Raw genomic sequence first — 24366 nt, forward strand, 5'->3', positions numbered from 1 at the left:
TTTTTTTTTGAGTTGTCTGCAGGTTATCACACCACAACACGAGAAATCTCTGAATCTGTAAACATCTCAAAAATTAGCATCCTACAATTAGCATGAGAACTTCACAAAACCTTCATGAGATTTTCTAAAAGGATGAAGTCAAGGATTAAGGAACTCCTAACTGATTGATGACACGTTGGATTTTCTTGAGCAGCAGATCATGAAAGACTACAACAATATACCAGAGTAACAGTATAAGGCCTAATAATAGCACAAAACCCTCTCTTTGATCATCTTCAAAAATTACTTTACATAGAGTTGGATGGTTTTAAGGGTAGTGTCATGCTAAAATTCTTTGAACCATTTTACGAATCCCAATAGTTTGAGCAGCTCCTAAAGTTTTGGGTTTGATCTCAAGCACTGATGAAAAAGTGTTGGATTGGCAATCTTAATCAGTTATTTCTGTTCTTTTGTAGGAAAAAAACCCTTTTTGTGTTGTTGAGTCATGTCTGGCTTGTTTCTGTGAAATCTCAAATAAATTGATTTTCCTTGACCTGTTGGAGGAATGAAACAAAAGAAACAAGACAAAAAGGGAACTATTTCTATGCTGCTGCAGATACAATTTGCAGCTGTCAAATTAAAACCCAATGTGTCTCTCTTCTTAATGTTTGCTTCGGCTGTGTGAGGCCGCAGTGTGAGGCTATATATCCTGTGCGCTGACATATGGTGGTTATTGGCAGCAGCGTGCTGCAGTCATAGAGATGATAAAGAACCACTTCAGAGCTCTATACGTTACTGCTTCATTATGGCTTCATTAGGCTCAGATATTAAAGTAGATTATTTCACATGGTGGTCAATGGGGAAATGAACTTTCTCTCATTCCCTTATTCCAATCAATATGTGTGGCCTTTTTTATCCTTTTCATTGCTTTTTTTATAATTATCTTTTTTCCATCCATTCTTCTAATTCCTCTTATTCTCCAGCTCATACATCCCTCTTCTGTTTCTTTTCCTTCTCTATTTTTTCATTCTTTCCTTTTCTCTCACGTTGCTTCCTTTGTTTTTGTGGTTTCTCATTCTTTCATTACTTGTCTCTTCTCACCCATCCTCTCTCGGGGCTCTCCTCTCTTCCCTGTTTAACTCCCTTCATTGTTTGTTCATCGTCTCTTCATTTACCGCTTGCTCTCAGGCTTTCACTTACCAATCCCCTATCAGTGTTATCAGTCACTTTACCCTCTCTTCCATTATTCCTTCTTTCTTTACCTTCTTCCTTGATCCCCCTCTTATGCACATTAGCGTTACTACTTTAGATGAGACGTAAAAAGCATCAGAAATCATTTCTACTTTTGCTGAGTGCATTAACTCATTATAAATAAATCTAAAAAAAAGTGCCTTAACATCAAATTACCCACAATGCACAGCATCGCACAGACAAATAGATGCATGCACACACAGAGACTCAGAGTATAAGCCCTCTGACAGGCTTTAGTACACTGGATTGATGATGCCTGTATGCAAAGTGCAGGTCTGCAGGGCAGGGAGGAGCCACATCACTTATTTTTAACGCTGAAGGAAAACCGAACATATATCAGAACACGCAAATAGAAACAAAGGTACTGCAAAACTGTGTGTACGCATCAGTTAATTTGTGTGTTGTTTTAGCAGTGAGATTGATGCCCTGCAACTTCCTTTTTTATACCCCGTCCACGGGCGGGAATGAAAACTAGAGTGCCCTCAGAGCACAGAGCTTGTCTCATCTATTTGCTCCGCTGTGAAAGATGTCGGAAGTGCTAATGTGTGTGCAGATGTGAAAATGTGTGTGTGTGTGAGAGAGAGAGAGAGAGAGAAAGACATACTTGCATATTGGCCTGGAGAAAAACGCAGCAGAGATTTTTATTTTTGCCATTTGTTTTTCTATTAATCTTTTGATATGAAGGCTGAAAGAGCCAAGTTCTAAATTATGCCTTGGTGCAAACAAACGCTGATAAATAGTGAAAGAGATTGTGCTTTGTGTGTGGGTGTGTGTGTTTGTGTGGGTATGTGTTTGTCTGATGTGAAGTTTCATTTTTGTTTTTTATCTATATTAGATGGCAGGCAGAGTGTTATCTCTTCTGTCTCTTTCTGTTTTCTAATTCAACCCTCTGTTGTCTGTCTCAGTTGCCTTGCTAGCCTTTAGCTCATCATTTTTCACTCCTAGGGCTGCTGGGACAGTTTGGCCTCTTTATGGTGGAAAACTACAATTGAGAGCAAGCCAGACAGAGAGTACTGTACTGTAGCCTGCTGCTGTTGAAGATAAACACTGATGAAAGCAAATTATAGAAAGTTAAGAACTTACTTTTCAGTGTGAACTGAGGATGCAATTCCTTATTGTAATAAAATGCAAAATAGAAAAGAGGAAATAGACTGTGGTGGGACCTGTGAATCATCTGACCCACAAAGCAGACTCTTTTTAGGCTATATAATTATAAAATTCCTATTTTCCCACCCTGGTGTTAAGAAAACTCTTATTACAGCCTCTGTCTGAAATGCTTTGTTTCAGCTGTTGTCTCTTCAAGGCTCCTGCCCCACAAAACCCCTTCCCTCTGATTGGCCAGTTGTCAAGAGGATCTGTAAGGGGGAGGAGCTATGGGCAGATTTTGGTGTTTAAGGCCCCATTTACAGGGAGACTCCCGCAACGATTCTTCCTTTGTGTTTCCAAAAGCCACCCACGTTTACATGAGGACGGCGTGAAAATGATCCGCGTTCATACGACTCCAGGAGGACAAGTCACTTCTTCTGTTCTTTCTTTTTCTGCTGTTTTGCTGTGTGAGACGGTCGGCAACCCAACCATGACGCGCATTACCGCCACCTACTGGACCGGAATGGCTCAACTGGAAATGTGGCTGCGCACGCAGCCTTCACCTGAAACTGCGAGTGCGCATGCGGTGACGTCAGCGTTTCACCCTGAAACGCTCCGCTCTGTGTTTACACAAGGCTGGATGGAGGAGCGGATTCAGATCTTTCCACTCTGGGGAGCGTTTTCAAAAGATTGCGTTTTCACTGAAAACGCAACGTGGTCTCATCTAAATGGAAGGCCAAAACGCAACAAAATGTTTACGGAATTGACCGTTTTCGGCGTCATGTAAACGGGGCCTAAGACCTGCCCCTGAAACTTGAACCAGTTAGAGATTTTTATGTGATGACTTCATCATTCCAGCAAGTCTTATTAAGGTCTCGCTAACATCTTGTGCTATTTTTGGAACAGACAGATGTGGGGAATTTTAAAACATGTTACTATGACGTGGTTTGAAAATCTGTACATGTTAAGTATGAACACCCAGCATTGTTACTTTACATTCCTATTTGAAATTAAGATACGACTTTATTAATCCCTAGGGGGGGAATTATTGTGTTGCAGCATACATCAAGTGAGAAGTAAAGAGTAGTGCAGTGAAAGACAGTACACAGTGCAACACACTAAGCTAACTTTAACAATAATATAGTCAAATTAAATAAGTGTGATAAATTAGAGCAGGCTATATAAATTTAAAATATCAACACTAGGTAAGTGTAATAGACTGGAGCAGACTATACAGATTTAACAAACTAACAATTAGGGCTGAACAATTAATCAAATTGAAACTGACATTGCAATATGATGAAATGCAATTCTCAAAATGCAAAACAAACAAAAAAACAGTTTCCTGTACACAGACTTGGAGGAAAAACAGTCAACTGTTTTTGTTCTTCCTCAAAACATGCGAAAGTCAATCTACTGTTTTTAGAATTTTAAGATTAAAGTCAGAATTCTGCGGAAGAGGATTGGGGCCATTAAAAAAAAAAAAAAGTGAATTTTTTTATATTACTTTTTTTTAATGAGAAAAAAGTAAGATTTCTAAGACTGAAGTCAGAATTCTGAGATTAAAGTCAGAACTCTGAAATTTGGACCTTGTTTTTCTTTTCTTTTTTTTTCTAGTGGGCCTTATCGTCTTCCATAATACCCCTTGTTCACTTTGTTTTGTATATTTTGTAACTCTAACTGACAACTGGTGGTCAGCAAAATTTTACAGTGTTTCTTTTTCTTTTTAATCAAAGATTGCAGGAAAGAAATGTTTATTTGTTGACAGTATCCTTTGTTATGTTGGTCATACTGTAGAATGACTTTGTGCTTCTGTATAGTGAATAATGCAGAAGATAAATGTCCTTGGTTCGAAAAAATTGAAATTAGATTATTTTTCCAAAACTGTTCAGCCCTACCAACAATGTATAAATTGTAAAAGACTGGTGAGGGGGTCTTAGGGGTAATACCCCCTCTTAACTTAAACTGTTAAGACCATGCTGTTTACATCAAAAGTCACTCATATTACTTTGGCTCAAGTCTCCAGCAGGAAAGTTTATTTCTCAGCTCAATCCCTGCCTGAAAATATTGATAGCCTTTGGGCAGGACTTGGACTGAAATTACAGCCTCTTAGGGACTGTATATTTTGTAACTCTAACTGACAACTGGTGGTCAGCAAAATTTTACAGTGTTTCTTTTTCTTTTTAATCAAAGATTGCAGGAAAGAAATGTTTATTTGTTGACAGTATCCTTTGTTATGTTGGTCATACTGTAGAATGACTTTGTGCTTCTGTATAGTGAATAATGCAGAAGATAAATGTCCTTGGTTCGAAAAAATTGAAATTAGATTATTTTTCCAAAACTGTTCAGCCCTACCAACAATGTATAAATTGTAAAAGACTGGTGAGGGGGTCTTAGGGGTAATACCCCCTCTTAACTTAAACTGTTAAGACCATGCTGTTTACATCAAAAGTCACTCATATTACTTTGGCTCAAGTCTCCAGCAGGAAAGTTTATTTCTCAGCTCAATCCCTGCCTGAAAATATTGATAGCCTTTGGGCAGGACTTGGACTGAAATTACAGCCTCTTAGGGACTCCAAACATGGTAAATACACTCTCTCAACTGAGCTTCAGAGCACCCAGAGCATCCAGCATTTCTGTGTTCGGGGGACCTTTCTGTCAGTCCTCAATCCTGTTACCAGCCAAGTCCACATGCTTCTGAATACATCTTCAGTGCTGCCTCTCAAATGTGTCCACGCCTCCTTCTGTCGATTAAGATTCAAAGAGAGAAAAGCGTCCACCTGAGTCTGCTAAGGCCCTCATAATGTGTGTCTTCCACAAGGTCATGTGTGTGTTTCTGTAAGTGTGTGTTTGTGCTTTGAGCTCCTGCAATAGCTCGGCTATGCTATTCCGGCCTAATGCTAGTCATTTCATGCCCTGACTGGATTGCAGCAGATACAGTTTTTGCACCAGCGACAGGGCAGAGATTATGTGAGTAAGTGTGTGTGTGAGCGTGTGTTTGTGTGGACGCAAGGCGTTGTGTGAGTGTGTGTCTAAATGTGTGCTGTGGGGCAAAATGCAAGATGATAGTGAGAAAGAGGAGAGAGGAAATCGATGTGGGGGCATTTTGGAAGCCTCAGGAAAGACACACACACACACACACACACACACACACACACACACACACACACACACACACACACACACACACACACACACACACACACACACACACACACACACACAGTTCCTATCTCCTCTGGCCTGCTGTGCAGCCTGGACAGACTACATACTTAGTGTATCTTTGTGAGTTTTTGTGTGCAAGTTTTGGAAATACCAACGCCCTTTGGCAAAGCTTCTCCCTGAACTTTAATGTGCAGTATGGAGTCAGCACATTGTTTTTGTGTGGGAAGGAAATGTGAGCATGTATAGATGTGGATTTCACTCTGTGCTGAAGCAAGTTTGTTTTTAGACAGGAACTAGAGCAGAAAATAAAATGCTTGGAGAACTTTTAGTCCACACACCAGCTGACACACTGTCATTCAATGTGGTGGCTTTAAAATGCACTTTGGCTCAGAAATCACCCACCAACTTGTTGGCAAGTCGACACTGAATGGCAGGCACAGAGGCATTCAGTGGTAAAATAGGCCCTTTGTTACCAAATCTCTTTAAATCTCTCCAAAATGAAAAAAAAAACAAAAAACAAAAAAACTCATGTATCTCCTGCTGCATGGTGCCAGAAATCTTCATAATACAGCTCTGTGACTCAATTGAAGCCAAAGATTTTAACATTTCTGATCAGAGCAGCTCCGCTATGCCCGCTGGGATGTTAATTTGAGGTGCTGGAACAAGATCACAGTAACTTACAACACTGCATGTCAATCACAACTCTGAGAAAAGGCCTGGAGAATGTGAACGGAGGCTGAAAAGCTTTTCTGTTGTTTAAATTTGAACATTTCTTTCTCTTATTCAGTCACCATCACTTCATTTCCTTCCTGATGTTTGACAATGTGCACGTCGCCTTAGTAGTACTCCAGCACTGGACTTGGACTCTACATGAACTTGAGCAGATGACTAAGACTTGGACTCAGACATGACTACTCGCATTTATAAAATCCAGACAGGTACTCAGATTTACTCATTGAGTATTCATTGTTTTAATTTATAATTTTTTTTCATTCAATGTTCAAAAGATTGAGGCCCAAAGAGGCCCAACAAATCATGAATCTTGGATTTTAAAGATTTTAAAGCATATGCAAGTAGGAGTACTGCAACAGAATCAATATGTTAAAACTAAAGAAGATCAAACTTTGCCAGAGAGCAAACAGAAAAGTTAATAAGCACTTCACTTCTTCACTTACAACCAAAACTTAGTTCTCTGTTAACTTTCTATACAAGCATTCTGACAGCAGGAAATTTCCCCATGGAAAAGGCAACTTTTGAGGAACACCGTGCATGTTGATAGAAAGAATCAGGGTCTATATTAATTCTAGGGTAAGGAGGATCCACCCCTTGAAAAGTTCTTGCTTGGGGGTTGTACTTTTTAAAGGTCCAGGAACTTTTGGGAAGCAGGGCCTGCAATGCTGAACTGTTGTAATTGGTATGGTAACCACAGTGTTTTTAATCACCCCACATCACTGATAACATTACTCTGCAATTTACTTGTTAACCAAATTTTAAACATTCATCTCCTTTGAGCCTTGTAGAGAAAATATGTCTGTCTAAACCCGGTGTTACAGTGAAAGAAGTGACCGTGTAAACTGGTGACCTTCAGCTGAAAGTGCAAGCAGTTGATGAGTAAACACCTGCTGATGAAACACGAAATGAGTCTTTAAAATGCACCCTAGTTTTGCTTTTATTAAAATGACATAATCTAAAGCCGTTTGAAAGGGATGCATTTGGCTGAAGTTGCTACTTAACTGTGATCATTCTTAAAACTGAAACCCAGTCTGTCTTAGCCATGGCCTATGAACTCAGTCATCCTACTGTAAATTAAGGTATCTCCAGTGTGCTGAATAACTTTGTTGGCATCTGTCTCTTTCAAAGAGCTGATTAAATGAATCCATTTCCAATGCATCAACAACAGCAAGACGAAAAAGCATGATCAAAACAACTCAAATTGAATCTTAGTACTAGCTGGCTAACTGTAGTGGTCCACATGGTGTAGTTATTTTGTTGTTTTAGTCTTTTATGATTGGTCTTTGTCTCTTCCTTTCTGCTTCTTGGTTTAGTGGTGCCGCTGCAGTTATTGCTACTCCATACAGCTTTATAAACACAGGCAACGCTGGGCCACAGAAACTTTGTAGTTTCTGAAAAAAAGTTACTCAAACATAAAGTTCCTGGCACTTGTGGTCAAATGCATAAATTACTTGGGCTGTTTATTACTTTATTGTTAGCCAGCTAAAGGTAATGTTTGCAAAGAATGCTTTAAGATACTCAAACACTGGGTCAAAGTTTTCTGGTTTGTTGAAGTACTGAATAAAAGTGGTTGGGCTGCAGGTACTTTGAGTTTATCACACACAAACAGTGATCTCATAGCTGTCATCAAGAGAGATGTGGTGAATATTTACAAATCATACCTCTATTGATCATCCAAAGGCCCAGATATGCCATTTTACCTCTTAAGACCAGAGCTTTTGTCTGGTGTGCATTTTTTAATTCACTCTACTGTTAAGGATAAGTAAGACCTAAAAAGTATAATAACTAAATTTGGTCATTGTACAGGAAGTTTGATTATTTGTGTTATCAGTTCTCCATTAGTTGTTTGTAAGTAGTGCTATTAAACTAAAATACTTTGTTTTTTTCACTAAAATGGGTGTAATGTTGTGATTTCACCAAACGATGACATGGGCAATGTCCCCAAATATGGCTGATAGGTCAAATTAAAAAAAAAAAAAAAACTAAAGTATCATGGGTCTGAGAGGCAGAAATGTAATGTCTATATAAGTGGACGCTGGGTCTTACGATGACAATGATTATGAATTTTAACAAACAGGACTCAAAATGACTCAGCCTAAAGGGACTCGATTCCAAAGTCAACTCTGAGGATCTGCAACTCTGACTCAAGTTTTGGTGACCTGGCTCTAAAACTGCTACACATACACATTCATTTAGTCATTATCAGGACTATATATATATGTGTGTGTGTGTGTGTGTAAGTGTGTGTGTATGTGTGAGTGAGGGTGTTGAGTGTGTTCTGGGTGAAAAGGTTATGGATTTGACCTTTGAGAGATTTAAAAGCATCTATTTGTTTTTTTGTTTTTTTTTGAAAAACAAAAAGAGACAGTGAAAGGGAGAAATTGTGTGTGTGTGTGTGTGTGTGTGTGTGTGTGTGTGTGTGTGTGTGTGTGTGTGTGTGTGTGTGTGTGAGAGAGACAGAGTGCGAGCTAGGGCTTGTATTTTCCTTCCCTGAAAATGGGTGATTTGGTTAAACAGAGGTTCATAATGGACATAATTATGGCACACACCAATTACCTTAAATAAATGATTGCTCTCTCTTGCAATCAAACAAAGTAGTGCAGCATAATCAGGATGGCGATTGCCTGGCTGCGGTTTGCCCCTGCAAATCCACGTCATTTAGGTGTGTGTGCTCTGCTGACAGTGTGTCAGTGTGTGTGTGTGTGGTGAAAGGTTGCTCCATCAGACTGACTGCTGGATTAAGTCTTAAACTCTACTGGATAAAAATTCAGGATGAAAGAGAAAAGCCAGCGTTGGAAATGACTTTCATACACACATACACTCACACTCAGTCAGGTTTTTCTTACATTTGAGCTCCAAGCGGATGAAGTCAGTGTTGCCCAGGTTTTCCAGAAAGACACCGTAGGGTGCGCTGGTCTTGAAATAGAAGGAGATGTCAGCGCTGGTCTCACCTTGGAAGGTGGGGAAGTGCAAATAGGATGATGGGGTGGTGAACGAAGCAGCGTTCCAGTAGTTACCTGTAAAAAAAGAAAGAGAATCACAGCTCACAACCCTCGAATCCAACATGCAGACATTTTGTTCTGATTGATATGATCGGCTGCAGAATAAATTCACTGTGGAAGCAGTTTCATTACAAAGTTTTCTTAGAGGCTATCAATCCATTCTGATTAAAACACTGTTATCTCGCGTCTTTTGTTCACAGATGTTCTTTTAATATTCATTCAATGAGAATAGCTTCATCACACAAAGCATACTTTTGTGCATATGCTGCTTTAATTTCCTGCAACTTCAATAAGATTGAATCGGAGAGAAGCCACGTCTCTTTTTCTAAGTGAAGATCTCAGAAGAGGACAAACGTATTTGGACAAAGTGTCGCAGGATTTTTCGATGACAACTTTTCTAATGACTTTGATGAAGCGAAACCAGCGGCCGCTAATGAAGACAAAGCACGTTAAACAGCTGCTGATGAATTATCAGACTGTGGTTGATGAAGTGACTTCTCCGATGTCTCCTCTCCCCTCGCCTTGCCATGTCTCCGTCTCGCTCCTATCACTCAAAGAAGATGAAGGATAGAGAGAAAAGAAAAGAGGAGGAGGGGAGGGGAAAGGAAAGAGGACAGAGGACTGAACTTGAGGAAAGAGGCTGTGCATGGGTGAGAGGACAGAATATTGAAGAAGTGATGGAAAAGAGGAGAGGAAAGTCATGCAGAGGGTAGATGACAGGGGAAGAGGAGGAGGTGGAGGAAAGTGGGGGCGTGTAGAGGGCAGAAGGAAGAGGAGAGGAGTTAAGGCTAATGTAGGTTTAGCTTCTTGAGATCGCTTTGATGCCTTGGAGGATTGGCCCCTGACGCTCGACCACAACCCTACAGGAGCAGTGACCAGGAAGAGTTTGGCTCGAAGGAAGTCTTGTTTCTTTAGCTTTTTGTAGATTGTAGTTTCAGGATCATGTTCATCAACGGGTTGTGGATGCAGCGGTGTGCTGTGTTTACAGTCAGAAGTTTTTTGGAGACTTTGAGTCTGTGCAATGATTCCCTCTCTGAGCTGGAGAGCCTAATGTTGCGTTGGCCATGAACTGCTCTTAAAAATGGGGGACTGTGCTTAGCTCCATGTCTTTAAACTCTTGAAAATGGTCTGTTCTAAAAAAAAAAAAAGTGCAAGATCTTCACAAGACTTGTTGAAATGATGGTGTCATCATGTTAGGAACTCCTAACTGGTTCATGACAAGGTCAAACACATAGGTCTTCCAATAGCTCTACTCTCCACAGGCCTCCAGAGGGCTCTCCAATCAGAGGAAAGGGAGTTTGTGGAGCAGGGAGCCTTAAAGAGACAGCAGCTCAAATGAAGCATTTCAGACAGAGGCTGAAAAAAACGTTTTCTTACAACACTAGTGTGAGAAAAGAAGTGGTTTTTTTTCAGCTGTAAACATGTAAAGCTAATATCAGGGACCAGAGGGATGGTATAAAGCCTTAAAAAGCACAATACCCCCTCTTTAAAGCCATCTGTTGTACATTTGCAATACTATGAAAAGCCATTAGGGAACTAAAAGAGACGATTTTTACTGAGCCAAATGATCTGGATGTCTAAAAAGGAGAGTCAATTCCCATCAGGAAGCGAGGTTGTTTTCTGAGAAACACAAATTCATTGCTCCTACAGATCAGGGTGGATGCAAACAACATGAGGACGCACAGATGGCCTTTTTTAAATTTAAAGTGTTGATGGATCTTTAGGAAATCATTTGTTTGATTAAAATCTTTTATTGGACTTGGACTGTGGGGATCATCTCTGTCCCAACAGAGTCTTCAGACTTTCAACAAGTGTTGAAAGGTAATGTTAACCTCCATTTATTTAAAAAATAATTTACACATGAACTATAATCAATGTTGACATCTTCACAGAGTTGAATTATGACTGAACTGTGCCCACCTGCAGCAGACTGATGGACTGGTTTAATGCTGCTGTATTTTTCTCAGCAGTTATCATTATTCTAAGTAACAGACCAATCAATATTGTGATTTCTCAGTTTCCCCCCTTCGTTTACTCATTCTTTTATTGCACTGTGCTTTTCAGAGCTATGTGTGTTTGTGTTCATACAGGCCTTTGAATTCAGGTATGCACCAGTGTCCGTGCATCCGTATGTGTGTGTGTTTGTGTGTGCTCATCTCCTGGTTCAGCACGATAAGCTCTCCCCAGTGACTGGGGCTGAACTTCTCCCCTCACCTCTTTGCCTCACATCCCATCACCAGGGGCAAGGGCAGATAGCAGCCACACATATACACACACACACACACACACACACACACACACACACACACACACACACACACACACACACACACACACACACACACACACACACACACACACACACACACACACACACACACACACACACGGACCACCAACTGATGCTGTCTGTGTGATTAGTGGGGTTGAAGTTGGAATACTGTTCATTTCTCTACAGGAGGCAGAGCCAATTATTGAACAGGGTTAATAGAGGACTAAACAGGAGGACGCCTGCAGAGGCTTCAAAAATAAATCATTATGTGTTTATTACCATTTTTTTCCATCACTGTCTAAAGACAACTAGCACTATATTCTTACTTAACAGATGTAAAATCACTGACGGAAGATAGAAGAATTGTTTCAATGATAGTGAATATGGGATATATTCCAAGGTTCAACAAATATTTTGATTTCATTTACAGACTTGTGTGTCTGAAACATGTTTTGAACCCAAATGTGTCACAGTAGATTTGGTCTATGAGTCCAGTTCATTCATACTGTTTCCCTAAAGTCACCAAAGAAGTCAGATAACTCTTGTTTATTTCCATTAAGCTGCTGTAGACACTCTTTTTCTCTTGTAGATTTTTGGGGTCTCCTGCAGGAAAAGCAGTACATCTTCTTCCTTTGTCTTTGCTTATCTTGTTTTTTACATGTTAGGTTTGTTTTTTGTGTTGAGAAAAAAAATTCTGCTTTTTAATAACCAAATGACAGATGATGTTTAGAAAAAAAGTAGCTGGAAGCTGATTTCAAGAAGAGTTATTAAAGTTGAGACCTGATAATAATAATAATAATAATAATAATAACAATAATAATAATACTACTACTACTACTACTACTACTAATAATAATAATAATAATAATAATAATTATTATTATTATTAAATTCAGAGTTATAATTATTTAATTAAATTATGAGATAAATAATAAAAAATGAGATGTAATTTAAAAATGATGAGGTAACAAATTAAAATAAAAAAGAAAAGAGATTTGGTAATAAAACTTACAAAGCAACCTTGTCCAATATCAGGTAAGAATTTCACATTAGACTGACATAGACTGAGGTGAAATCATGAGATCTAAAGTGAAAACAAAAAGTCAATATAATAGTAAAATCATCAAGGGTTAGGAATTTAATTTCACTGTTGTAGTCGAATCTCATAATTTAAATGATTTCATTTAATGATCATTACCTTCATTCAATAATTTGGAATTTATTTCTCAAAATTTTGACCTAATTTCTCACTAATATGAAATATGATGTCATACTTGTTACTTTAAATTTAAGGTTTTGTGTAAAAAATGACTTTAATCTCATTATTTTGACTAAATGTGGTGGTAATTTATTTCTTTAACTTTAAGTTTTGGGTTTTTCATGCAGGAAAAGTCTATAATTAATGAATTGATCTCTATTTATTTATTTATTTATTTATTTATTTATTTATTTATTTATTTATCTATTTATCTATTTATTTATTTTTATCTCTATTTACCAGTTTATCCAGTGGAATATACATCTACTGTGTGTCAGCAGTTATATTTATAGGAATTACCACACAAAAGTGTTCCATATTAGTCTTAATTGCTTTGTTTGCATCTGTATATCACAGAGAGGCAACACTTCGCCTATTATCTTTTTTATATTTGTCACAGAGTCTCTGATGATCTGCATCTGCACTTCTTAATGGGAGAAAAGTACCATGTTAAAAGATAGCTCACAGGAAACCCTTATCTTTTAACTACTTCATTCTGTGATATATATTTGAGTTCTACTGACTGAGGCTTTCAGAGCTATAAGCAGGGGAGTGAATGAAGGTTGACGAAGACTATATTTGAGAAATAAATAGATAAAATACAAAGAAGGACACAGGGATAGGGAAAGAAGACCTGAAGGCAAGTCATACTTCAGAATGAAGAAGAGGAGTGAGGTCTGTGGCCTGCTGAGGAAAATAAAAAGCTACAGAGGTGAAAGTGCTGGACGGGAAACAGAATTAGAGGAATAAACATGGAAGCCAAATCATAAACCTCTGACTGCCCGCGTGCCAGATCCACAGATGCAGCTGATTGGCTCAGCTCTGCGGCACATTAACACTCCCATATTGAAATGTTTATCAAACAAATGTTACAGAAACTGGTCCAGCAAATAAACATCTTAACTAACTGAGACACCACAAATATTAAACTGTTTATGCTGCAAATATTTGACCCAAGTTCTATCTAAATAGGATATGAAAAGCCATCTGCCTCACTGAACGCAGGGACACTGGGAAGTTCATCCATGAGTTTCTTAAATCCTCTTTGTGAATATGAAGCCATGTCTCCCTTCGCACTCATGTGTACAAGACCTGTGGTGTATAAAAACGAGGAAGCAGCAATTCTTTATGAAGCGCGTCAAAGGCAATAAGTGCCTCAGGGACAGAGTTTTGTAATAGAATCTAAAGTGTTTTTCTTGATTGCCTCTCAGGCTCATGCCAAGTGTTGATATTCTCATCCTGGTGTCCCTACTTTTCAGGGAGGGCCTTGGTGTCTAAGTGTGGCAGTGCTAGGATAGACCAGCTTTACCAAGAGTGTTAGATTTACTTTTAGGAAGTCTGTGTACACTTCAGCTGAGGCACTGATGCTTATTCACTAAAACACAACACATTTTTGTTCTCATTTCCTCCTTTCTAAGCCAAGAACAAATGCTTAATGTCTCAAGAATCTGTTGCTGTTAGAGGGACCACATGGTGGCTCTGGATCAAGAGAGCTGATCCAAACAAGAGAGCCGTTTAGGCACAAGTTGGAGCTTTTTCAACCTCGGCTGGGTTGCCTGAGTGAGGATGTGTGATGTCATCACTGAGGATGTGCCCCATCAGATGGTGATTCACAACAACAACAACAACAACAACTGTGATATTAATATAAGAATGATTCGGTGGCACCACCAACACGGTAAAAAAAATGTATGAATATTGAGTTCAATAAGCATCTGCTTTGATAAAGAGCTTATTACCCACAAACTAAACAAAAAATCGAAACACAGACAACCTGATGTCCAAAGTAAAACAATCACAAAAACAAACAAACAAACAAATAAACAAACAAAAAACAGCCAGGCAACCCAAAGAAATAATAATTGTAAAGAACAGTGTCATCTGCAGCTGATCCTCTCTTGAACATTACTATCACTGTGATCATTTCTAGGCTCCATCAATGTTTCTTTCAGGTGGATGTTTTTAACAAGCATCATTTGACCCAGTCCATTTGATTAAACCATCATGTAACATAAAACAGCTGCTGACCTCTGGATTACACTGCACTCTTTAAATATAATCATAAAGAAATCCATCACGCCCACTGAACTGTAGCAGCTGACATGATGTGAGATTCAGTGTGAGGTGAAGTTTAGGTCTGGAAGCCAACTAGATGATTCATCTGTCTATGCTTGACCAGATGGGTTATGTGCCAGTCGACGCAGATGGTAAGGATGAGTGACTGCTCTATCTCAGGTCATTAACAAGGACATTTTTACACACGTACACCCACACACACACACGGCAATAAAATGCATGTAACCATGGATTAAAACTGCAGATTTTCACGTACAGTAAATGTTTTAAAATGCATTAAGCGCCACAACTGTTGACTCCTCACCACATTCTTAGAGATCTTAACACGGAATTTCTACTTAAATCACCGCCTACTTCAGGTGCAAATATTTTGACAGCCTTGTTAAATCAGAGGCCTAAATAGTGTCATTTAATGAGGAGAAAAGCAGCACCTGTCTCTGAAGGGAGTGAGTCTGACTTCCAACATAAGGTCCCCTCAGGGTGTGGCTCAGATTTCATTGTTCTAATTGTTTGAAAACACTTGAGTCTTCATATAAATAGCAAGGAATGGTTTACCTCAAAAACAAAAAGATTGGTTTTCTCTTTTTGAATAATATTTTTACTCTGCAATGAGACCTAAATTTAATCTTATTTGGGTGTGAATTACCGAACTGGGCTCTAATTACAGAAAAGAAAGCATATTAACTTCAGGTAATTAGTTTGTGCTCATCACCTGAGAAGACTGTAGCCTTCATTAATCTAAGGCTGTGATCAAGTTTCTAGTTAAACATGCCTTGTTCATCTTTCTCTTGTTTTTGTTATCTAAGTATAGAACCACATGTACCACATTTACCTTAAGAAACCAAAGGTTGCAGAGCCTTTCCAAAGCATTGACTGTACATAGAGTGAACAACTAGGCTCTGCCATTTACCATTGTACAGTTTTGACGCCAAATTACCCCCGTCACAGGCGCAGCCATTGTAGCAGCTGTGCAGCCAGAGTCTGCGCAGTAGAGACTGTGAGGGATTCTGGGAGAATCTGAATGGAGCCAAGTGACAGAAATAATAATCTTTTTTTTTTTCTTTCGAGAGTCAAATCACTTCTTGACTCTACCTCCTGACATATTTTATAATCCCCCCAAAAAATACATGAGAACAGCAGCTGTCAATCATCATTGAACATTACCTAAAGCCTCGTTTTTAACCTCTTAAAACTAATGAAAATGAAACTTTTCAGAAAAAAGAGGACTTGAACACGAGGCAGCTAAATTATATCTTCAAATCACAACAGCAATCGGATGAAAGAAACATTTCTATGAGGTGTATTGATTTTTAAAGTTTGACTACAGCTCATCTGGAATGGCTGAATAGCCAGATTTTTTAACCTGCTGCAGCCAGCCACCAGGGAGAGCAGTTTTTGTGGCGACCTCACTTTAAGCTGAACAAGTGGACATCCATTTTTTTTACAGTCTATGGTCCAAAGAGGCGGCCTGAAGGGGGCAGGACCCCTTTTTCTCATTGGCCACCATAAGTGTGACCCCCAAGTCCTTAACTAAGAAAGGCCATGTCAGAGGTAGGGGTAAGACAACCTTTAAAGTTAACGACTCAGAATGTGTTAGTGGCTCTTTGCATTATTATTTTGGTGACTTTGGGCACAGAACTTCTTTTTGAGTACTATAAGAAGCCTCAACCCTAACATTTTATATGCTGTGTATGTAACTTCTTGAAGGTAAAAATCACACACACATCTGAATCATACCTTAAGGCTGGGTCATGCTTTCAGCATGGAAATGAGACGCGGAGTCAGCACAAGAGAATGCATGTAACATTTATACTTTTTAACACTGTGCAGTGACCAGTTACCAACTATAGGGGGCAATGTATCACAAACACATGTCAACCACAGTACTAAACTCAAGTAGAAGAAGATAAGAACAACAAGAGAAGAGTGGAGAAAAGTATAACGACACTATTTTGTGGATTCCTCTTCTTTGCAGAGTTTGTCCTCAAGTTCACACCAGGAATTTGGAACACATGTGATCTCTGTGTGATGAATCATATAAATGCCTGTTTATTTTGTACTTCAGACACTAGGAACTCTCATTAATCCCTGCATCTCTGTGTGAGAGTTAGAAATTTTCAGAGGTGCTGGATGTGGAAATTTTCTGCTTGAAAACGACTGCGTAAGGGGCATGGCTGCTAAAATGACACAATTAGTCCATGTGAAGCCATGTAGACCCTCCGTACACATCAAGCATAAACCAAGCTCTCAAAAGAAGTAGTGGATACAGGTTAGTTCAGTGGAGCCATAACAAGAAAACAAATGTTGTTCAGAAGTGGACTGAAACAATTTTTATGAGACTTTTTTTTTTGTCATGTCAAGAGTTCAAACAGTAAGCCAGAAATATTTGAAATACTCAGAACAAGTGATCCTGGTTATCTTTCATGTCTGGTCGGGTTTGAAGCTTTGAATTTTGGTTGATGGCTGGTGCATTATATAGCAATAACAGTACACACACACTGCTTTGCTCCATTGATTGTAATTTATTTCCATATTCGTCTATTAAAGCATTCAAACCCTTTTAACATCAATAAATGAGACTTAGTCTTTCCTGCCTGTCTGTGACTGTATGGACTGCCATTAGACTAGAAATGGAAATGGGCTTCATTAATGCCAGAGCACGCATTCGTGCACACACACATAGATGCAAACACACACACACACATACACACAGAAAGTAGTAGCCTTACTTGCTCTTGTGACACAGAAAGAAAGACTGATGGAAACCCACACACACACACACAACACACACACACACACACACACACACACACACACACACACACACACACACACACACACACACACACACACACACACACACACACACACACACACACACACACACACACACACACAGAGGGAAGTACTTCTTTACTAAAACTTTCCCTGACTGCCCACCAAGACATTAGTCATTTGCCTAGAAAAACCCATTATGTGGCAGCCAATCATCATTGCTCTTACTGAGACAGAGCTTCATGCCTAGTATGAGAAGCATCAATCATACACCGAGCACCTATTCACGTGTGAAATCTTTAATATATGTTTAATATGCCTTAATGGGATAATATATAATGTACACTCAGTGTTCCAGTGTCTTGACCAGCACTCCTGCAAACATACCTCAAAGTCATCTTCATTTCAGAGTTACTTTGTTAATTCGGTCAGTCAATAGAAAAGCAGATAACTCCTTCTTTGTCTCACTCACACACTCAGCAGCAGATAATAGAGTAAGACAAAGAGAATATGACTCTGTGAGGTGACAGAAGGATCCATCTTCAGTAATTGTGTCTGCCATACTGTGACAAGATAGACCCACACACACAAACAGATGTGATGTCACGGGTCATTACATCATGGTTTGTTTGTATGTTGGCAGCTCTGTGATGAGGAGACATTAGCCAGAGTGGCACCAGATTGTTGATGGAGGAACCATAATGAGTGTGACACCAGTGAGGAGACTAGGGCAGGTGTTCAGTCATGTTTTGCGCCCTCGACAGAACCAGGCCACTTCCTGGCTGGGATGGTCGAACAAAATAAGCGATAGAAAAAAAAAATCAGAGCATGGAGAATTTTGCAAAACCTAGTGGTACTCTTGCTGTATGCCTACACTCGCAGTCCATGGAGATCGCATAGCTGCACTCAATTATTCCCTTTACTAAGAAAAATGAGCAGTCAATGGATAATATATGAAGCATTATTATTGTAATGATCACGCTGCCGAGCACTAAAGATTAAATCCATGTTTGCTCTTCCTCCCCTCAGGATATTACTTCCCGCAAAACCTCTGTGGTACTTTGTTACATCACACAGCAGATTACTTTCCCTCTACGTGGTTTGAAAGTTGTGTTTGAGAAGAAAAAACAAAGAGAAGATGAGGGAAGCAGAGGCAGTCTCAAAAAAAACCCCAAAAATCACTTGACTGAGAAATTTATACAGCCGATCTGATCTGAATCCTCTCAGTAGGTTGTACTTTGGGGAAGTCAGAATCAGATTGACGTTGCTTCACATCCCGGGTTTCAACTGATTGTTGTAGACTTAAAAAAAAAAAGATTGCTTGATATAATGTAGTTCAAGCACGTCTTGTGTTCAGGCCACAATCAGGAGGGATCAGAGAACACTCATCGTAGGTCCTCCTGAGGCTTTTTAAGTCAGCTGTCTCTTGGTTGCCTCTAAGGATCCATTCAAGCCAAAATCATTCACACAACATATTAAAGCCTGCCTGTGGGAACAAGCTGCTGTACTATTTTTCTATAAAATGTACATGCACAGTCAACATAGACTGTAACAGCAAGGACGTTGCTGCTCTGACGTCACAAACTGGTTAGCCTACTGTTGCTTTTGAAGCCTCCAGTGAAGCAATTTGGCAGTCGTCGTGTTGTATTTTTGCAGCCAGAAGTCAGCAGATTTGGATGAGAGGATGGTGCTGGAGAGAGGGAAAGGATGGTTGGCAACCACCAAGTTATCAAAGCAAACCACACAGTGCCCAAGGCTAATTTATTAACTGGCATATGAGCTATTTCACCAATGTAGCCAAAATGGCCTCTCGCTTGCACAAATCTCCAGCAGAAGAGCAAACAGCTGGTGAGCAACATTGAACCAGGTAAGACCCAAGAGTTTTTTTTACTATTTTAAGCCTGCTGTCTTCAAGGCCAGAGAGAGCTGTCAGGAGTCCAGTCCACCAAGCACATTGCAGCACATATAACTGTTAAAGCACTGTGAAAAGCCTTGATAGGTGAGCACTGTACCAGCTGATTAGTGCTGAAAAACAAGAGAACCAGAATTTCATTCTCTAACATAGCAGAGGCATCTTTGAACACAAGCTTGTGTAATCAAGCCCACAGCAGCCTCTATGATTTGTCATTCAATTACAATACATGATCTCAATACGGCACCAACAATACAAATGAGATATGTTCAGCTGATGATGAGAATGATTAATTTTCGTTTAATGATCTGATAATCACATTTTGTAAAATATAAACAGCCAATAGAGATTGCGTATTGACCATAGACTGTATAAAACATGGACGTAGTCTCGCCGACGTCATGCGCCTGTTTTTGAAACGGTAAATAAAGCACATCGGCAATAGCGACCAAATTGGTAGTGGCAAGGGCTTCACCTACAGCCATAGGGCGCCTCTCGGTCACATGACCCTCAGCTGTGCCTCTTATTGGGGAAGCTCGCGATCTTAACATCCACTGAACGGCCGAGTAAGAAAAAAATTCACCCCCCGTACAGTGGGTGCCGATAGTAAAATTAGCGACTCAGACAGGAGATGTTTTTTGAACCAGGCTGTAAATAGGTTAATGTCTGCTTTGAAAATGGCTTTTGTTTTGGCTTGGTGTGTATGTGACTTCCGGTACTCCTGGAGCCAGCCTCAAGTGAACACTCAAGAAACAGCAGATTTTAGCACTTCAGCATTGTCTCATATTCTTAGACTGGAGGTTGCCACTTGGTATCGACGAGCCTGTGGGGTTGTGGTCATATGTGGTCCAACATTGATGACGAAGCAGTAGAACAAATGAAGCAAGCTAACAAGAGTAATAACAGTGTGATAAATTTTAAAACTGTTTCTGAAAAGGCGTGATATATCTACAATTGAAAAAAAATGCCTCAAGGTTTCCTGAAAAAAAAAATGTAGTTGTGTAAACGCAGTGAATTATAAACCACCTGAAGACTTATGACCCCCATGAAGATGTTATTAACACTAGAAGAACCAAGACGGTCTGAAAAACCGTTTTGGGTTTTACAATAGAAATATCTCTGTTTAGAATAAATCTTCTAACCTCTCCTTCTGTGACTTTTCCTAAATATGTGTTTTATACCTTTTCTGAAGCAGATAAGATCCTCAAGAACAAAACAAAACATTTATGAGCATTTATACTTCCGACGACACACAACGGCCTAAAGGACCGCTGGTAAAAATGATACATTCTAGAGGGGTTGTTTTCCGGAGTTATGACTTGTGCGTTCCACCCCCCCCCCCCCCCCCCCCCCCCCCCCCGCGCGTTCGCGTTCGTGTGTGTGTGTGTGTGTGTGTGTGTGTGTGTGTGTGTGTGTGTGTGTGTGTGTGTGTGTGTGTGTGGGTCTTCTGATACCAAAGGAACTGAAGGTGAAAATGATAAAATTCGCGGGGTTGGTTTCCCGCTGTGCATTCCATATCGATCCCCGGGAAAATCTCAACAGAGAGAGACGGAGAGTTAGTGAGAAGGGATAGTGACAGAGTGATACAAACAACAAACGAACAGACTGACAGAAATATTAGACAAATTAAAAAACAGAACGATGAAGAGAGGAGCCACGAAGAGGTATTCCCTGGAGGAGGCTTTGGTTCTGATTCAGGAGGTCAGTGAGGATGAGTCTGATGGTGGCGAAATGTCCGACATCAGTGATGTGGACTGGAGTGAAGAGGAAAGTTCAGAATCCGAGTCTGAACCCCCAAGGGCCAAACAAAAGAAAAAGTTTGAGCCAGCTGGCCCATCTGTGAAGGTGTCCACTTCAGGTAACCTGGCTTTTATTTGTATTCATTTTTTCTTTCTTTATTTGCTTGTTTTCAAAGTTATTTGTGTGAGGAAAAACAAAGATGACAAGTTAGCTAGGCTAAAGCGCAGCACAAAAGCCCAACAATAAATGGGTCTACTTTCTACTAACTACCTTGATGCTGTAAAAGGTATAGCCTATAAACAGTAAGATATCCAAAATGATCCTCAATGAATAATAAACGTAATGTTGTCTGACAAAATGTAACAGCTTGATCTGATCTCCCATCACAGCTGCTGCCCTGTCTAGCGCAGAGGTCACACTGGTCTCTGAAAGAGCTAGCCCTTCATCTCCAGGTAGAACAGCTGTTATAGGCTTACTGTCAAAAAGTTTTCTTCCATCCATGGTGTAAAAAATTCAAATCTTAATACATCTCAACAGCAAAGACACCAGCTGATGGCAGGAGCGGGCCCACACCGTCGCCAGATGCGCCGTCTACAGTTTCAGGTAAAAATATTACAAAACTCCTCCAACGTAAAAAACGTAAACCAAAACTTATTTTTTCATTTCCAAATATATTTTTAAAACGAAATAGTTTCAGAATAGGTCAATTTGTGTTATAGAGCCTGTCAGAAGAACTGTGATTTTCGTTACGGTGGCATTCTGTTCCTGTTCCTTTGTAAACTACTGAAAATCCGCTGCCTTACCACACACGTATATAGGCTAATCATTCATGTTTTGCACTTCCAGGCCCATATGAGCAGGGAAAAGATGGGACCATGTGGCAAGTTGTCCAGCCTGGTGCGCAGTCGGGGAGACAGCAAGTCCAAAACGTGCTGACTGAATCTGCGGGTCCCACAGCTCACGCCAGGCGCAACGTCGAAGACGCACTGAGCGCCTTTTTGTGCTTGCTTGATAGAAAAATGCTGCAGCACATCAGGGACTGCACTGTGGCAGAGGCGCACCGTGATGGAGATCAGTCATGGGATCTGACGGTTGCCGAGCTGAAGGCGTTTATCGCTCTCTTGTACGTAAGAGGAGCATATAATAAAAATATACCGCTGGAGAGCTTCTGGTCCGAAGAGTGGGGGCTGGCATTTTTCAAAACCACCATGCCAAGAAACAGGTTCAGGGAGATCATGCGCTACTTGCGTTTTGACAGAAAGCACGACAGGCGCTCACGTTTGTGCGACGATAAATTTGCCCTGATGTCTGATGTGTGGTGTGGCTTTATAAACAACTGCATTGCCTGCTACAAACCTGGGGCATGCATCACCATCGATGAGCAGCTGTTTCCCACCAAAGCTCGATGCAGGTTCACCCAATATATGGCCAACAAGCCAGACAAATTTGGTATAAAATTTTGGATAGCTGCCGATGTGGAGAAAAAATATCTCTTGAATGCCTTTCCTTATCTGGGGAAAGATGACAGCAGACCATCACATCAACGGCTTGGGGAGAGTGTGGTGATGAAGCTTGTGGAGCCATACCTGGGAACAGGACGAAATGTCACCACCGATAATTTTTTCACTTCCCTCAGTCTTGCCAAGAACCTGCTGAAAAAAAACACCAGCCTTGTCGGCACACTAAACAAGGTCAGGCGGGAGCTCCCACCTTCAGTTCAGCAGCAAAGAGGGGAGCTGTTCTCTACCAAGGTGCTGAGGCATGAGCGTGCCACCCTCACGGTGTACCAGGGGAAACCACGGAAAAATGTGGCGCTCCTCAGCACCATGCACCCGACTGTCTCCATCGGATGTGACAGGAAGAGAAAGCCGGAGACTGTGACCTTCTACAACATCACGAAGGTGTGTAAATGCTAAAGATTATTATTATTATTATTATTATTATTATTATTATTATTATTATTATTATTATTTATTTATTTATTTTTTAATAGCAATACAAATGTCATGCTATCATGTGTATCATTGTTATTAGGTCGGGGTGGATGTGCTCGATCAGATGGCTCGGTTGTATTCCGTGAAAGGCGCAACAAGAAGATGGCCTGTTGCTGTCTTCTACAATATCCTCGACATGGCTGCGATAAATGCCCATGTGCTTTTCAAGGAATGCACCACCAGCGTCATCCCAAGAAGAGCCTTCATCCTGCAGTTGGCGAAGGAGCTGCGGGAGGAACATATGCGCACAAAGCCAGTCAGTCTAGCGACAGCACTGCAACCACAACAGCCAGCAGAGCCTGCAAGACGAAGGCAGTGCCAAATCAACACCCAGTGCAAGCAGAACAAGACCTTGGTCTCCTGCAAGAGCTGCAAACGACCTGTCTGCGGAAAATGCACTGTGAAGACGGAGAGCTTTTGCCCGAAGTGCGTAACGTAGGCACCGCGGGGTTAGCATTAGCATTATTTATCAGCAGACAACCCGCAGCGCTATCCAAGGTGCTGATCGTGCTGTTTTTGTATTTGTTTATTCCTGAAGTTGTTTGCATTCCTAGTTCCAGTTGTCAACCTGTTCGGTCTATGATGAATTAAATTAAACTATCCTTAATATTTCCTTTAAATTGTTGTTTAATTACATCACCTTTTTTGGATGTGTTGAAGTGTTTGTGTGTGTTTATGAGTAAAATTTCGAGTTGCAGAGAGGAGGGGAGCAGCAGCATGAATAAAAATAATCCTCTCGATCCTCCAATGATTTTGGTCTTTGTCTTTTCTCCGGCAACATTTCATAGCAATGTATTATAGAGTCAACAATATAGTAGAGAAAGAGATGTGAACTACGAAAATTTAAATATTCCAAAGCTGACTTTGAGGCATTGAAAAAGTAGGCACGAGGCTGTTATTTATTGATTTATTTTTTTAATTGTGTTTATGGAACATTAATTATTTAATATTAAACAGAACAAGACCCTGGTCTCCTGCAGGAAAGCATGCGATCATGTGTGTGGGAAACGCACCATGCCTTAGGCTACATGCCTTTGACACTGCAGCGCTATCCGAGGCACGCAAAAGTTGTGCTGATGTGTTTTGTGGTTTTAACTTAAAACTACAATTAATATTTTCTTAAT

The 24366-nt window shown here is 40.2% G+C and overlaps 1 protein-coding gene across 1 annotated transcript in view; it reads right to left on the reverse strand.

Annotated features, from left to right (window-relative positions):
* Positions 1–24366, reverse strand: part of cntnap2a (contactin associated protein 2a) — a 533013-nt gene that overhangs the window by 50037 nt on the left and 458610 nt on the right. Inside the window, exon 18 of the mRNA XM_074693022.1 lies at positions 9060–9230. Within this exon, the coding sequence (XP_074549123.1) occupies positions 9060–9230 (171 nt within the window). The remainder of the gene's footprint in view (positions 1–9059; positions 9231–24366) is intronic.

This window comes from Halichoeres trimaculatus, unplaced genomic scaffold (assembly GCF_033239565.1).
Source record: "Halichoeres trimaculatus isolate MK-OKI-2021-1 unplaced genomic scaffold, fHalTri1.1 fHalTri1_scaffold_18, whole genome shotgun sequence".
Taxonomy (NCBI): Eukaryota; Metazoa; Chordata; class Actinopteri; order Labriformes; family Labridae; genus Halichoeres; species Halichoeres trimaculatus.